The following is a 17,474-nucleotide window of genomic DNA, read 5'->3' as shown; positions in this document are numbered from 1 at the left end:
TTCTTCCATGTCCCCACATTCATATTAAACATGAGTCGACATCCATTACAAGCTGCTTGTTCCCAAAAGCACACAGACAGTTCTGTGGATACATCAAATACAGAAGTGAAGAATGATACTGAAAAAAACCTCCCTATAAACAAACTGGATGTTTGTCAAAAAACAAGCTGAGTATTTGTCTGTAAATATTGACCAAACTAAGCTTTTTGCTTTGATATTTGCTGACTGAAGAGCAGCACATACAAGTACAAAGGACATATAAAATTAGTCTGAATGCCAAACTTCACGATCAGGTTCCAGCTACTACAGGGACACTACGCAACAAAGCAAACAACTCGTGGCAGCAAAATGAACTTACCAAGAATCACTACAAATACTTTATCATTACATTTCAACACTAGAAATAATCATGATTTGATTTCTGAAAATGTATTTACTTCCAGTGACAGCTCATTGGCTTGATTTAAAGACCAGTTTGTGTTAACGTACTAACAAAATACCCCCTTATAATGCATTTTCGTACTTTTTAAATTCAACTCCAAATATATAACACTTGAAAACTATCTCATAATTTTCACTCTGAGAAACTGTATGTTTCGCATCTTTTATTTTGTGTATGAATCAATGAATATTTTGGTTTCACTCTTAATTCAAACTGTAACTCACTGAGAACAAACTAATGTGTTTTCAAAGGCAAATTAAGTGACAAAAGCAACCATAAGTCAAGATATCAATAAGTAAGTTGTAAAGCCTATATTAAGAGTTTAAAGCTAGGTGGATCGTTGGTAGTTCGGCACTGAAATAGCTATCCATCTATGTTCATGTGTGTACTTTGCCAAGACACTTAAAAAGCACATTACCCTAACATCATACCTACTGTATAAAGAAAATACAAATTAATGGTTATTCACATGCCTGGAGTAAGTAATACCTTCTGTTTCCAAGGAGAAAGAAGCAGTATATTCTGCTTTTTTATCTCCTCTTCTTCCCAAAGGGAGAAAAAAAAATCTGTGCTAATCCAACATAAATGTGGTTGTAATAGAAGTCTGTTATTAAAACATTATCTATTAGTACATCGCAATGAAAAAAAATATTCTCTGCTTGCTCCAGGATAGGCACTCCACACTCTCTTACAGATATATCATTTTGTAAGATGCATACAAAAAAAGCATCCCAGAATATAGAGTCTTATAAACAGGACATACAAACTGGAGGTAAGAGAAATGTAAACAAAAATCAGATGACTTAACTGTGATATGGGCATCTTACTTGTCAGAGGTTAAGTAGGAAGTCTGTAATAAATTTGAACCCTGTCCAGTGGATGTACCACAAAACCGTCTTTGCTCCCTGGTCAGTTCTCAGACATGAGATAGCCAGCCAGCAATAGAAGTGAAAAATGCAGGCAGCTTGTAGCAGCCAAGAATTTTCCTGCACAGTGAGAATTTATTGGTCTCTGAAATTCTTACTCATAATTACCACAGTCATTTTAAATTTAGCAATGATGAAAGAACATTCTGTCCCTAAGACCATCCTGAAAACACAACATGAACAAAGGGGTTTAGGTGGAGGCACAATGAGCTCTGGAGCTGAAGTCAGATACAACAGTAACCTCCAGACATAACACTCTAAGAGATGGAGCCATGACTCTGAGCACCCTGAAACATTTACCACATGTATGCCCTTGCTAGAGAAAAGTGAGGACTGGCATGCTGCCTATGTCTTATTCAGTTCTGCCAAGGGCAGAAAGGCTTTTGCACATCATCAGTAGATGAGGCAGAACCAATTCCTTAATGTCACATCAACCTTTTCATCAAAGTAGTCAGATACTACTTTAGAGAAGGAATAAAAAGGCATGTGCCAGCTATGAGACTAATGAATAGTTTTCCTCAAGCAAAACATAATTCAGCATGAACTTCATGTTAATGTTCTTTCCACCCACTCACACATCTCCAACTGATTCTACTCAACCAAAATGCCAATAAGTAAAACCACCCATATTTTAATTCAGCTATTGTACCATTCTACAGTACCATTCTACAGCTGCCTAATCTCAAACATTACTTACATATTTACCTGACCTCCTTTTTTAAAAGATGCATGGAACCTGGAGAGAGAAACACAAGTAACAAAAGGGAAAACTCTGGAGAGCAAAAGTTATTCAGACTGACAGCTTCCACTACATAGTTAGAAACCATCATAAGCCTCAGTCCCACTTACAGTCCAGAACCAAAGGGCTTAAGAAGCAGACAGAGGACAATTTTTTAATTTTTATCTAATAAAAAATTAGATTAAATCTTGAGTCAGGAACCAATTTAGAAACGTATGATGTTAGCTTGATTGAAGAGTGAAAAAGTATCAAGATATATTTAACCACAAGACTATTACATCTCAGAAAGACACAAGTTCATCTCTTGTATCAGGAAGACATCAGAGTACAGCAAGTCCAGATATGTTTGGTTTAATTTAGAAGAAATAAAACCAACAGCTATGATCATTCAAGAACCAAGTCTCAAGCTTGAATAAACTACAAGAAAGCCCAAAGACTCGTATAAAACTAAGTACTTCACAATGCCTATCAACAACAGAGAAGGAAGAAAATTATTGCTGTCTTATTCTGTAAGTATCCAGAATGTAAAGTTTATACTTTATTCTAAACTGTCTATGATGAGCTATTTTTGGATAGGAGTTCCATGTAGCACAAGTCTGATCTAGCGTTTTTTTCTTAGCGAGAATCCAGTCCAGCCCCACCTATGTAACAAAGAGAAACAGCTTCAGCAGTTTCACTTGGAACAACCTTAACTCATAGATGGAGAGAGCTGCTGGCAGAGAATCTAGAGACATGACACATTTTTACGGGCTTGTGGAGGAACTGTGAAATATGAATTCTGCGGGCCTCAACACGTGGCATTTGGGGAAGACTGTTACGCTCATTTAAGACATTCTTCATTCCAACAGTCCACTGTCCTCTCTGCTGGACATCACTACCATGATGAGAGAGCCATGTGAACAGAACACGTCCTCAACCCCTCAACTGCTAACGGCTCTCGCTCAGGGATGCAGCTCACACCCACTCCCACGAGCCCCTCGCCCAGCGCAGGGCTGTCGTGCAGCGCGGTGGAGCGGAGGCCCCGGGGCCCTTTCAGCACCATGGATGGTGCCTCCAGGAGCCCGGCGGGCAGGAGGCCCCGCGGCCCCACCAGTGCCTCTTCCACCTCGGCCAGGCTTTCCACGCAAGGAAGGGCTGAATACCCCCGAAGTTATTTTCACAGAAATTCCGGCCTGATAAGATGTCTACAAGAAAGGAGCTAACAAATAATTATTAGAACTTCAGTCCACCTTTTGAATGCGTCCATGCGTTAAGAAAGCGTTCTTATTTTCCAGTCCTCATCAGAGAGTTTGAAAATGCTCCTGTATTTTCCTCAGTGATGGCTCATTTACTTTAATTTCAACAATGGAAATGCATACTTCAAACCTTCACTGGTAAGCAAAAATACAATGCAGCTAAGATGCAATTCCTGTTCCCACAAACCCAATTGTACATCAAATTAAACTTTTTTTTCTTTCTTTTACATAAACCAGAAAAATTGTCTGTTTTACATGAAAACATCAACAAAATAAATTACCAGTGGAACATTTATCCCAGAAACACTGAAACCTTTACATAACTCCAGTAATTCACCATTGTATTCCTAAGGCCACTGATAATCTCACAAAAATAAAGGGGTGTTTTCACTATACAGCCTTGTTTTCTACTGGTTGAACTACACTACTCACTACAGAAAGTGCAGAGCATCTTCAGGGTGACAGAGCTATATACCGAAGGCCAGGCAATTTCTTAGAGATGCTTAAATAAAAAAAAAAAAAAGAAAAAAATCTGAGGAAACCATTTGTGTCTCCACATACTATGACATGAACATGAATCACAGGAACAGTCATCAGACTGACCTCTATCTTCCCAAACTCTCTCTCAGGGCCAACCTCCACAGACTGTTGTTAAATGAGCTGCCTCTCAGTGGTTGGGAACACAAGAATTTAGCATTTCAAGTCAAGCTTTTCCAGCTAACAGAACTTTAAGTCTTAAAAGTTGGACTCGAACTAGCAACTTTGCCTGTTGGATGCGAAACAATGGAAATCCAGCTCATCCATGGCCATGTTGGCTCTGCAGTACCAACAGCAATAAAATTTTTTGTCAATAAACAAATCAAACATGACTCAGAGGGCAGTGACACACAGTAGCTAGTGCCATTTTATAGCTAATTTTATGACTACAGTCCACTTCCCACAGCTACTGTTACAATCAGCACCTAATTTCAGGATTTTACTTCTGCCACATGTTGAGGGTCACTGTGCATTGTGCAGATTAACCACTTTCCATGTGGCATAAACTTAGCAAATTAAAATACTAACCTCATACTGAGATGTTGGTCAGCCACATAGCTTTGCCAGTCTGACCCTCCTCAGGACATTACAGAATTACATTCAGTTAAACAGTAATAAGTATATACAGACACAGTCTGTTCTTTCTTACTGCATTAGTACCTGGAGATTGGGGATGCACTCTGCAAAGCACCACCCCAATAACAAGACAATCTGCAGTCTCAAACGAATTAAACTGCAAGTTAAGTAAGATCTGAGACTACTGACATGATCTAGCTATAAGAAGTTACTTTCTCCTTGCAATCAAAATAAACACTTTTATCCCAAGTTTTAAAAGCATTTATAGTGCAGTTTTATTTTCTATCCAGATATTATAGGCAACACAGTTTTAAAAATACTTGCGTTGCAAGGACATTTAACAGCACCCAGATGCCCACCTACCTTTACTAACAGAAAGAGTCAGCAGTAACAAGTGCCTAAAATTATTTACTTGCATGAAATTGTGTTCTGGATTATTACTGGGAAAGTACTGGAGACCATTTTTCAAAATCAGGCCTGTATATTCCACATAAACAGGTTTTGCTTTTACCTCTGAGGAATACAAATATGCAGTGTTTTTGTTCTTTGCAGCTCAGTGATTTACTGGCATGCCTCTTCCCATAAAATATTTGCATATATCTGAGAGTCAAACTGTTCTGATACATTCTGTGTTTGCCAGGAAGTGAACGCTTCAATTCAGTGTAACTGAACATTTAAACAAGGACAGGCACCAGGACAAATGGCAGTGTAATTAACATACCAATGAAGAGCCAGTTGTTAATTACTATCCATTTCAGGCATTTTGTATGAGCAACTTACCTGAAAAGCCTTCCCATCTGCATGCTGGCAAAGCCAGTAATTAAACAATTCAACATCCCTTTTCCTTGATTAGAGAAAAAATTATAATTATTTTATATTATTCTATTTGTTGCATGCAGTTGACATTTAGATGAGAAAAACTGCAGCAGCTCAAATCTAAACATTTGAAATTAATGTTATGAGTTGTCCTTGAACAAAACAGCAATATATATACATCTAGGGAAGATGTTAGCTAATAGAGGCTTGAGCCAACTGATTATACCCTATAGTACCTGCTGGGTTACATGGAAGGCAGTACAGTTGCTACTTATAACAGAAAAATTACTTTTCTATAAGGGTGTCTTCAGATGATACCTACAGAATGGAATCTGAATTTATAAGCTATTGAAAGACTTGGGAGTCGCATCAATACAATTCCAGGATTCATTTACATTTAAACAACGGTAACTGAGAAGTCAATACATGGCTCAGCACAGCACCACAATTAAAATATGTCAGTTACAGGAGTTGTAAGAAACGTAGAGGCATGTAAGTGGAAAGCAGGACTGAAACAGTAGGGCAGAAATATTAAAGATAGGCAAAATGGAAATAAAAGCTGACAAAAAAGAGAGGAAGCAGAAAGTTTAAAAACATTAATCAAGATGTAGAGTATCCAAAATAAAGGATTTCTCTTTCTCCCTGTGCAGATGGCTTTGCCCAAGGAAGACTAGCGTGCTTTGGGTACAAAAAAAGGAAATTACATTTATCTTGAAAACAGCTTCTAATTCATTAGCCATTGCATGACTACAGCCATTAATTCATGTAAACAATAAAACCAAGATCCATTTGAAATTTTGACTATCCAAACTAAAGTTTGAATCAGCTCTTGTTAAAAAATTGGCATTCTATGTTTGGTGCTGAAGTTTCAAACCATGTAATTTATGCACTTTAAAGGCCAGATTTTGCTGAAATCCTGTAACGTTTTGTGACAAAGTAGTTCCTTCTGCAGTTGCCAGAAAGTGGGTATTTGGTCCATGTGGGTTTATTCAATCACTTAACTTTAATTTGGATTTTTATTTTAAACAATGGAAAATGATGAATGATTAATTTTTGAAGGTTTTTCTTTGCTAACAGCATGCATCTATCTTATTTGGATTAAAATCAGAAGCTAAATACAATGTACAAATGCAGCCTTACAAAATTCTTCTTCTCCTCATTTGACAGAATGATTGATACAGATAGGGTGACAGGAAACTCTTTACATCTGAACAAAGGAAATACTGTTAGCAAGAAGTAAACTGTACCAATCGGTTATACAGCAAGCACCCACCCAAGATTTCTGAAATTTCAAATTTTTTGCCTATATCATCCAGCAAATCTAACTTTTTGCACAAATTATCTCACAGAATGGGTGAAAGAGCACCTCTATCTTTGCAGATTTCTTTTCCACATAACCTGTACTGAGCACACTCTTATAGTCAAGAAAAGAATGTAGCTTGGCTTGGTACCTGCACACTTCTGCACCTAAGGCAGCGCCTCTGCACTGCACAGTGCTGGCTAGATGGAAGAGCTCATCTGGAGCTGACTTTAAATTCTGCTGGCCACCCAAAGACACTCTGCAATAGATAAACTGGAAGATCTGCCAGAGATCTACAACAAGACCTGAGATCTAAATTCCCATTTCTTAAACTCAAGAACCCTCTTTCCCTTTTCTATTGCTAATTTTAATAACATTGTACTTTCTGCAGGTAGCACTGAATTAACGCATTTTCCATTCTTACTTGTCAGTTATGAAGCAGTAAGCCCAAAAAAATTACGCTAAACGACACACACATCTGATCTTCACAAGCCATTTAAGCATAATCTCCAAATACATCTTCATAATGACAGTCCCATTTCTGTCCTCTTAATAATAATAATCACTACATCAACAGTGTTATTTTGCCTTGACTGTTTTGAAAAGGCTATTTTTTTTTCCTTTGCTACCTAATCTCTATAGCAATTTTTCTTACTGGAAAGAAAAATCAGCGATACCATCTGCTATTACAGAAATCAGCAATATCTGTTTTGTTTTGCATTTTTATTAAGAGGCATGGGAAAACATTATTGTATTTGAAAAAATATTTGGAACTAACCACAAGCTACATATGCAAATTTTAAATAAATATTCTGTGATAGAAGAGATATCCTGAAATGAAATCTTTTGTATGCCCTACATATTAGAAATATCAAAAAATGTCATTTCTTCAATGCAAGTTACTGTCTGATACACGGTCCTGATGGACAAAACATTATCAAAGAATAATTCAAGAGGCACTACCATCTCATACCACAGTTTGACTGAAACAAGGACCAATTCTGCAGTAAGAAAGATATCAAAATAGGAGAAGAAAAAGATCTGCCATTTAAACCTCCCATTAGCTAGTGAGTGTTCAATTTTTGAGGCCTCTGTTTTAACATTATCTTAGAAAGAAGAGTACTTTTTTGCCTCCCAGAAACATCAGATCCCATTATAACCTACTTCACTAGTACGTTCCATTTATTCCTGAGGATGCTGTTAAATTGATTTTGGAGTTTACTGGACAGTCTACATAGTAATGAAGGGCAAAGCTGTTTCTACTGTAGCAACAGAACACAACCTTTGGGTTCTGAGTTGAATAGAAGATTTTGAAATCTAAAACACTGAAGTAGATTTTTCTTTTCTAAATCGTCAATTTCAAAGCTGCGTGAAAGCTAAAGAAAAGAATGGCGAGATTGTCAACTTCAGGAAGCCAATTCCTTTGGGGAATATGGAATGGGTACTACCCAGCGTGGCCCTTCCATCTAGGGATACCTCACCAGGAAGAACTGACAGGATACAACCAGTTCATTTCACATCACCTGATCACAGCAGAAAGTTGCCATTCTGGGACGACCCATCAGACTGAGCCAGACTGGAACTCATCAACCAAGACCAAGTAACGTCTCAAGAAAAGAAAATGTTGAATTCATTGAGTTTTATGTTTTCATCCCATCTTGGCTAATATACAAATCACCACATCATGTACTGCACTCAAGTTAAGCAAAATTTGACCCTGAAGTAGCAACAGTTATGGACAAGTTTGCATTCCAAAAATATATACATTTAAAAAAGACATGCTACTAAGTTACTTTGCTGCAAGCAGTAATTTATGAAATGCTTGTTACACCTCCACAATTTTTTTGTTCTTGAATCCCATTTAATATGCCAATCTTATTTCAGGAGGAAATAAATTAACTCTGATGCTTTGTGCCAATGCAGATGAGCTTCCCACACACCTGTATTGTGTTTCACACTTTAGTTAGTCATCCAGATTACGACAAACGAACAAAGTACTTCTAACCAGATCCCATTCCTAAGGCTGAGCATGCAGGAAGAAAGAAGACTACTTCACAGAGCCCCCCAGTTTTGTCTGTGAGATGTCCAGTTGCAGCTATGGACAAACACCCTCACTAAAAAGAACTATCAGTTTAGATCTAAAACGGCCTAGGAAGTCCACAGAGGTAGCCCTACCCCCATCACAATTTGGTCCCTGACACTGCAATTCCCGTGATCCCCAGCCAGGACAGGCTGCAAACTGCTCCCACTCCCATGAACTTTCATAATTCAAACACTCCACTAAAAAAAGATCAGTGGGAAAATGGATAAATCTGCATCTAACATGAGAGAGAAGATCTAGTGCAGAGTAGTGCATGGTTCTGTACCAGAAGACCCCACACTGGAAGACTTTCACATCCAGAATTACAGAACACCCAGCTTTTCTGTCTCCACTAATCCCCATTCCACTATGTAGAATATGACTAAAATCACATGTATTTGTATTGTGGTAGCTGCAAGTTAACTTCCTGCCTAAATTATCAACTGTTATTAGAACCCCAGACAATTGCTTAATAAAAATTTAATCATATTGTAATTTCTAATCATCATTAAAGATGCTTAACAAGTTAATCTCTATTGTGCTCCCCTAACATTGCAGATCAGAAAGTCAACTGGCGTAAGGTGGCACAGCTTCACCAATACTAATAGGGCTACTTTCACATTACTCCAGCTGAGGATCTGGCCCCAAGACAAAATAGCAGCATTAAAATCCTCTCACTACAGCTTTTGATTGTTTCTCTGCACTGCTCTGCAGTTAATACAAAAAAATAACAAAAGCAACAGATTAGGACTTTAAAAAAAAAACAGCATAAATCAAGGTATTTCATGCAGCTCTATCTTCTGCTGTCCATAGTAGAGCAAACACAGCACTACACTACAGATCGAAGGTCTCTTCTCCTCACCTCTTCACAGATCAAAAACTCCTCATTTTGACTTCGTCCATGCATAGCTACATTTGTCTGACAGCAACGCTCACACACAGAAAATGTGGGAGGATCATTAACAGCCAGTGAGTTTGTCTTTCAGCTCAGATCTGTTCCAACTGCCTAGACGAGAAGTGAATGATGCTCTGTAACCTCAGCCCTGCAGAAACAGGTTCTGGTTCACTTCAGGAAACCAACATACTTCCTCATCCTTCCGGTGGACTGGCAATCTGTGCTTAAGAGGGTTTAAGGACCACACTGCAAGTCAACTTTTACTGTGTCACATAATTGCACAGAGATGCACACAGCCAACACACTTGGCTCTCATTTCCCCCATATTTTTGTATCCTTCTTCAATAAACCCATAATGCTCCCTAAATTCACAAAGTGGTCGCGGGAGAACAACTGTGGAGCCCAGCTTGGAAGCTGCTCGTGGTACATGCATACCGTACCTCCTGCAACCACACCTTTTTGTGGCTTCAGTTGTAGGCAGTTGAAAATAGAAAGCTGAAATGGCTGGTGCAAAAGGGCCACCAGGCTCTACTATAATTCAGCAGATTCATCAAAGACCTCTAAGTGGTCAGGACTGTTCCTTCAGTGCATAGTTTGGAGGAACACGTAGGATAATGGCAAACCTAAGTCAAAAAAGGCTGTTTGTATCCTACTTTGTCTGCAAAATGTCTCACTGATTCTAGCTGTGTGTGCACACAATGAAACTCTCTGTTATCATGCACAACATGGTATCCTGGAAGCTAAATAATATTCATTGAATAACCTTCCATTAAATATTGATTTTCATTTAATATGTAGAATTCTGATATTAAAACTTAATCTGATTGGCAAAGATCTGTTCCCGCTTACTTTACTGACACTTACTGAACCAAATTAATTGTTTATATCATAATATTTACTTTCAGGATGACAACTACGCAACCAACTGCAGCAGGATTTAATCTAAAGAACAACGTTTAAACATTAGTTGGCATTTACTCAAGCAAGCCCTTAATTGTCAGAACTGAACCTGACTCTACAAAAATTGACAAAATGTGATCACCTACTAAAACAAGTGAAACTGGAATCCACCTTTGATAAAAGTAGTATTCGTTAGTATTGAGCCCAGTGCAAGATCCGTTGTCCCACTTATTTTTAGTGTCAAATACTTGTTGATCCAACACTAAGCTGATCCAAGTACATCTCCAAAATATGTACTACGGCATTTCATCCAAACCCATTTTACTCCACCACGCACTCAACAAAACAGATGTTGCATCTCACGGGCACCTAAGGCAACATCAGGGAATGTCTTCCCTCATGAAAAATACAAAGAGAAAATCTTAGTTTCTTCTCTTAATAAATGCAGTATTAACAGCAAGTATTTATTGTATCTTTTGGCAAGAACATAAACACATGGCAAAGCCCCTGCACACACAGGTGTGCCCTCGGTCAGTTTCAACACCCTGGTTTGGTTCCAAGCAATGCTTCGCAAGCCGGTTTTGCTTCCCGACAATAAACCTGGCCAATGCACAGGCAGGAAAAGCCAATATTCCTACCAACTCCTAGGGTGGACGCAGGTCTGTACAGCGCAGCTGGAGCCCGCTGCCCCCCTGCCACCCTTCCCGCCCGCCTTCGGCTGGGGGGGAACACGTCCTCTCTCTTTTTTCCTGCCGTTTGATCGCGTATGCTTATGCAAAACTGTTCATTTCTGCAGCGCCTACACCCAACGGCAACAACCCGGAGTGAGGAGGCAGCCGGACTCCTCCAGCCTGAGAAACCCGCCAAGGGCTCCCGGTTCTCCGGCTCGACGCGGTCCCAGGGCGGCTGGGCGGGCGGCTCCTCGCCCGGGGCGGCCCGGCTCTCCCCGCCGCCACTTCGCGCCCCCTCCGGCCCGCGGCCCCCGGGGACGAGCCCGGGGGCGCCGGGGAGAGCGGCGGGGGGGCTGCCCGCCCTCAGGGCTGCGGGGACCGCACCGTCCCCAGGGGCGGGTGTGTGCCTACGGCGGGGGGAGACGGGGCGTGTTGTGCGGCGGGGCCACATGGGGCGAGACGGACTCCCTGCAGCGCAGGGGGCGACGGCAGCAGCAGCTACTCACCGGGAGGGTTTACCGCCGCCGGCGTTGCCATCTTGTCTCTGAGAAGAATTAAGACAAATGCAAGAGGGGAGGAGGGATGCTCTGAGCAGCCCGGGGGAGGCGGGGGAGGGAGAGGCAGCCGGCGCCAGGGCGGGCGGGCCGGGAGGTGCGGGGGCGGCGGGTTACTCCCGCCCCGGGGCCCGGCGGCGGCGCTCCCCGCTCCGTGCGGGGCGGCCCAAGATGTCCGATGGCCCCCGCGCCGCGTCTGCTCATGCGCCGCGCTCAGTGAGCATGTGCCGGGCGGCCGCACATGTGCGCTGGGCCCGCGGCCGCCGGCGCCCGGGCGGAACCCACCGGCGCCTCGCCCCGCCAGGACCGGGGGGACCGCGCCCTTCGCCCCGCTCCGAAACGAGCTGCCCCCGGGGGGGCTCGAACCGGCGGCCCCAGGGCGCGCGGCTCCTCACAGGGCGCCAGCTCCGCTGTGGGAGAGGTCTCTGGTAGAGGCCCGAGCTGGCGGCTGGGGTGCTGCCCGCCGCCCCCCAAACTGAGGGGGGGTGGTTGGGGTGCTGCCCGCCGCCCCCCAAACTGAGGGGGGAGCGGCTGGGGTGCTGCCCGCCGCCCCCCAAACTGAGGGGGGGTGGTTGGGGTGCTGCCCGCCGCCCCCCAAACTGAGGGGGGAGCGGCTGGGGTGCTGCCCGCCGCCCCCCAAACTGAGGGGGGGTGGTTGGGGTGCTGCCCGCCGCCCCCCAAACTGAGGGGGGAGCGGCTGGGGTGCTGCCCGCCGCCCCCCAAACTGAGGGGGGAGCGGCTGGGGTGCTGCCCGCCACCCCCCAAACTGAGGGGGGAGCGGTTGGGGTGCTGCCCGCTGCCCCCCAAACTGAGGGGGGGTGGTTGGGGTGCTGCCCGCCACCCCCCAAACTGAGGGGGGAGCGGCTGGGGTGCTGCCCGCCACCCCCCAAACTGAGGGGTGAGCGGCTGGGGTGCTGCCCGCCACCCCCCAAACTGAGGGGGGAGCGGCTGGGGTGCTGCCCGCCACCACCTGCAACAGTGGGGCAGTTGGGGTGTTGCCCACTGCCCCCAAAACAGAGAGGGGGAGGTTGGGGTGCAGCTTACCGCTACCCAAAACTGAATGCCCCACTGAGGGGGTGCAGGGAGGGGAACTATTAGACAATGTTATCGCTGTCGTTGTCCCCTTCTTCCCTGAGGTGGGGATGTTCTCTGGGAGATGGAAGTGGGATGGAGCGCCATGAGTACAGCTCCACTGCTTCCTCGCCTCAGGGTTCGGGAGCACCATTGCTGTGGGGCCCTGGGATCAACACACACAGGCTGACATACGGCTGGTGTTCAGTCAAGTGTGAAGTAAACCTAGAGCTTTTTTTGGGGGGGAAAAGAGGAGCTTTCTTGTTATCTTCAACATTACAAACACACTAAGCTTATGTCTGACTGTAAGATGGAGGACTTGGTACTTCAAATGGCTAGTGCAGTACAGAAACACCTTAGTCCTTTGTTAATAATACCGATTTCCTGGAATTACAAAGGAAAATGTAATAACCCTTGGAGTTCTTAAAAAAAAATATCCAGGAATTCAGAGACAGGTCATTCTGCACTCCCCCGGGGTGGAGTATAGGAACTGTATCATATCCCTCCAAAAACTGTGGTTTACCTCACACTGTGCTCACATTCAAGCTATGCAGTGCAGCTGAACAACTGATCCTTTGTAACTCACTCAGTTCACATTTTAAGGCTTTCCATTACAAACACAGGGACTAAAAATACACTTTCAATGAAATCTGAGATTTTTCTCATAATCTCATAACTCAAGTCTTTAAAGGGAAAACAAAACAAAACAAAGCAAAACAAAACAAACAAACACAGTATCACAGAATTAACAAACTGCAAGATTTGTGAAAAGCCACCTGTATACTAACTTTAGCATTTGTGTAGTATTTATGTAAGACAGAAAAAAACTAGGAAAATTTTTGATGGCTCTTTTACACCCCTGGAATGCTGCGAAGGCCTGTTAATCTTTAAACGCCTCACCATGGCTGTGCTCAGTTGCCCTGAACAGCCGTGTAGAAGTTAATGGAAGCACTCAAAATGAAAAGTTGCAAATCAATCCCTTGCTTTGCTGAATAAGTAACTTGAAACAGCTTAGCCGTTAAGATGTAAATTGGCAGAAAGATGGAGAAAGCATGGAGGCTGTGTTTACTCATTTCCTGTAGATGAGTTTAATCAGAGTAGTGTTAAAATGCTCCTGCTTATCTAGAAAGTTTAGTTTATCTTTGATTTATTGTGCTTTTGCCTATCAGATGTTGAGCTGTTTTCCTAAGCATCTTACTGCTTTAGTGCCTCCTGATGCTATGGAGTTTTGGATGCTCAGCAGGCAATCTTAATTCTTATCTTATGGCATTCACCCTGCTAATACCAAAAGACTGTGTTAATATCAGCAATTTTGTAAATACAGTTTATTTCCATTCAGATAAAACACTGTTGTGATTTGAAAGAACCTTGGTCACAGTATTTCTATGTTCTTACCTTTCATGAGGAATGCAACATTCAGAGTAGCTTGCCCTGCTACAGGAAACAGGTCATAGCTCAATTCCTTACATGTTTATAAAGTCTCGTGTTCAAATTGCACAGGTAGTACTGCTCATGAAAGCTCTTCCATGAGTCCCCATTATGTCAAGTTACATACATGCATAAAGGCTAAAGGGCCAAACCCCTAATACTATGTTAGTAAAACACCTTATAAAACCATAATTTATAACATTAGGCACTTCTGAAGTGTCCTGTGAAAGCATCTGCAATTATCCATGGGTTAAACCTTACCTTTCTCCTACAAGAAAAGCATTAATACTTCATATTTCATTTATATTTTAGAGATAAGGAAGCCACCCCGGAAGAAACAAACCCAGAGAGATCTGACGGTGTGCTATCATAGCTTTTGACAGACGTATGGAATAAGCCATATGACGACTGAATATAAATCAATGAAAACATTCAGCTGTGTGTGTTGTCCCCTTGCATAATATCCCATGAGACATTAGATTAGCCCAGAAAGAGCACATTACAGCCAGTATATTTGATATTGTGCTCCGCCTAAGTAAGACCTTAGGGCTTAGAATGGAACACGTTCTGTCAAACCTACTGTGATTCAGACATAATTATGCAAATAAAGCTGCTTTTCTTTTTTGTTTGGTGTGAGCTTTGTTGACTTGCTCCATTCAGTTCCACACGCAATTCTTTGTTCACTTAAATAGATTGAGAAATGAGATTGATTTTCTCTCCTCCCCATCTTCTCTATCCTAATAGGCAGTATTAGCAGAGTCTTTCAGAATTCCTGAAACGACTCATAAATGAATGGAACTATTCTTTATTCTCTGTTTATCTATAATGAACTACTTCTTTGCTAACTCATTCTGAGCCTTTCTGTATCTGTTCTGGGATCTGTAACACTGGTAACGGAAGAGAGAAACCATACACGGTCTTAAAATTGTGTTCTAGTAATGGTGGAAATGCATGCTCAGTGTTTTCCTTTTGCTGTAATACAAAGAACACATGCACAGTAAAGCATGGAATCAATCTAGTTACCGAATTCCTGTTTCTCCAAATTCGTGCCAAACTGTGTACCTTTAAAGCCTAATTCTTATGGAATGAGGTTCCCCAGAACAAAAGCAGGGACAGCGCTGGATTCTACCCCTGCTCTTGCAGAGACATTACAGTGCTGTACAGTACCAAGCACAAAATATAATGCATATGAAAGATAGCAAAATGCAAAATTTTTACTGTTCATGTAGCACAACAGGGGGTGCTTCACTTACCATATTAATATAATTACAAACACGTGTTGACATGATGTGTAGCAACAGGAAAGTAAACGAATTAAAAAAAGTGATTTTTATCTCAATCTTGTTATTATGTACCAGAGAATGCCTGTTAGGTGTCTTTACAATGATTGTTTCCAATTTAGAGGGCTATTATCACTGATAGTAGCGTTCAGCATACATGTGTATTCTACATCTTAGCACTAGAACTAGAAATAGAGCAGCTGAGCACTGCAGCATGCTGTAACTGCTTTTCATTAACACCTTTCCTTTGAAAGTGCAGTACTGGCCTGAAAATTGGAAAACCTGGACTTGGACCTTTCTATGTGTTTTCATCCCATGCCATGAACTAGTAATTCTAGAATATTTCTTTTAAATAGAGGAAAGGGGTTTTTTATTATTTTCTTTTAAAAACTGAAGTCTTTCCAAGATGGTTTACTCCATGTGAATTAGTAAAGTCCAAAACCAAAATATGCAAAAGAGAAAGGTAATAAATTGAAGCAAATGAGAATATGTGTTCAGTGTTAAAAAGGGATAAAAAGGTCTTCAGCTTTTCTTACTGATTTATGACAATTCCACTTTAACAGAATTGAAACTCAAGGTCTGAAACCTTGAACCTACAGTTCCCAGATAGAATTTTTTTTTCTGGGGACATAAAGAAGCTAAGTGAAGTTTCAGACGTTTTAATCCAGTATAATCAAAACCAGGGATATTTTAATAAAGTCTCATACTTTAATAAGACCTCCGAGCTACATTCTTTGATCTGTGTTTCCATTGTAATTGAGTTAATATATTGTACCCAATTCATCTGAAAGTCTTGGATAGTTTGGAATGAGTGTGATAAATGTATATTAAGCAACCCAATCCACCCAAGTACTCAGAACTGGAACATTACGTGCCCTTTTTAATTTGTTTCGTCACATATGGATGACCACACTTGCCTAAATAACCTACAGAGAAAATGATGAAATTTAAGACATGAACTATCATAGGAAGGTCTTAAAAGCATTTGCTAAGGAAATTGCAACCTTGTTCTTTAAACTATCGTATATAATTTAAGAGAAAATTGTATTATTCCTATAAAATGCAATAAAATGCCTTGATAAGAATGTGGAAGTTATATTAATCTCTATTCAGTCCTGGAGGTATAGAAATGTAATTTCTATGATGTTCTCTACAGTTATTGCTGTTAAACTCTGCAGTGGTTTTCCTTTAGGGAAAAAGACATTATTAGAGAAACCCTCCTAAAGGTGACATGTCTGTGCCAGAAGTCCTCTTACCTAAGAAATGTAACCAAGATCAGACAAGTATTCCTATGCTCGTAGAAGTATGGACTGAGAACCAAACACATGGGCATCTTTTGTCTCTTAACTTCAGCTCTAACATTTCAAGCTTCTGCTAAGTTTGTATAAATTTAACTACATATTAGCAACTGAAATTTAAACAATGAAACTTGATAATCAAGCCTAAGAGAGGAAAAGCTGGTGCAAACACATTAACACATAACTTGTTTTCTTTACAATGTTTGCTAAGCAGATTTCAGTTTATTTCCTGATACTAACACCACTGACTGGCAGAAGCACTGCCAACAATAGACATCATTAAGCTGATAGAGACTGTTGGTGGTTACCTCAGGCAGAACTGTGTACATAGCATATAGGAATATAGTTTTCACAATGCATACCTAATTACATCCCTGAAACCATTCTGTGAAGCAACCGGGTATAAAACAAAAAGCTATAAAAAGTACTGGTCTACTTACCAAAACCTCAAGACATGAACAAAAGGATAGATCCCAGAAATAGCACTGGGGCCTGAATCAGCAAACTGACAAAGAGGTCAGAACTACATGAGTCAAGCCTTTTTTCCTCAGATGCCATGTTTCTCAATTTGAAATAAAATAAAAGCTCATTCATTTGAAGGGATATGTTTCTGGTATATTTTTATCTGGATATTGTGATTTAAAGTGATACCTGTTGGGTTGGAGACATAGAAATGAAGTTCCAAATCAGTAGATAGTCCTGAACACCTTCATCCCTTTCCACATG

At 41.4% G+C, this 17,474-nt stretch overlaps 1 protein-coding gene across 2 annotated transcripts in view; it reads right to left on the bottom strand.

The window, feature by feature from the left end:
• Positions 1–11,852, bottom strand: part of ARNT2 (aryl hydrocarbon receptor nuclear translocator 2) — a 105,659-nt gene extending 93,807 nt beyond the window's left edge. Inside the window, exon 1 of one of the 2 annotated variants that reach the window (XM_042804110.1) lies at positions 11,624–11,852. In XM_042804110.1, the coding sequence (XP_042660044.1) occupies positions 11,624–11,654 (31 nt within the window). In that variant the 5' untranslated portion in view covers positions 11,655–11,852. The remainder of the gene's footprint in view (positions 1–11,623) is intronic. The other variant, XM_042804111.1, reaches the window with a different exon arrangement.
• Between the last annotated feature and the right edge of the window lie 5,622 nt (positions 11,853–17,474).

This window comes from Tyto alba, unplaced genomic scaffold (assembly GCF_018691265.1).
Source record: "Tyto alba isolate M040663 unplaced genomic scaffold, T.alba_DEE_v4.0 Super-Scaffold_41, whole genome shotgun sequence".
NCBI lineage: Eukaryota > Metazoa > Chordata > Aves > Strigiformes > Tytonidae > Tyto > Tyto alba.
The sequence above is the reverse complement of the archived record's forward strand: the minus strand, read 5'-3'. Positions and strand labels throughout refer to the sequence as shown.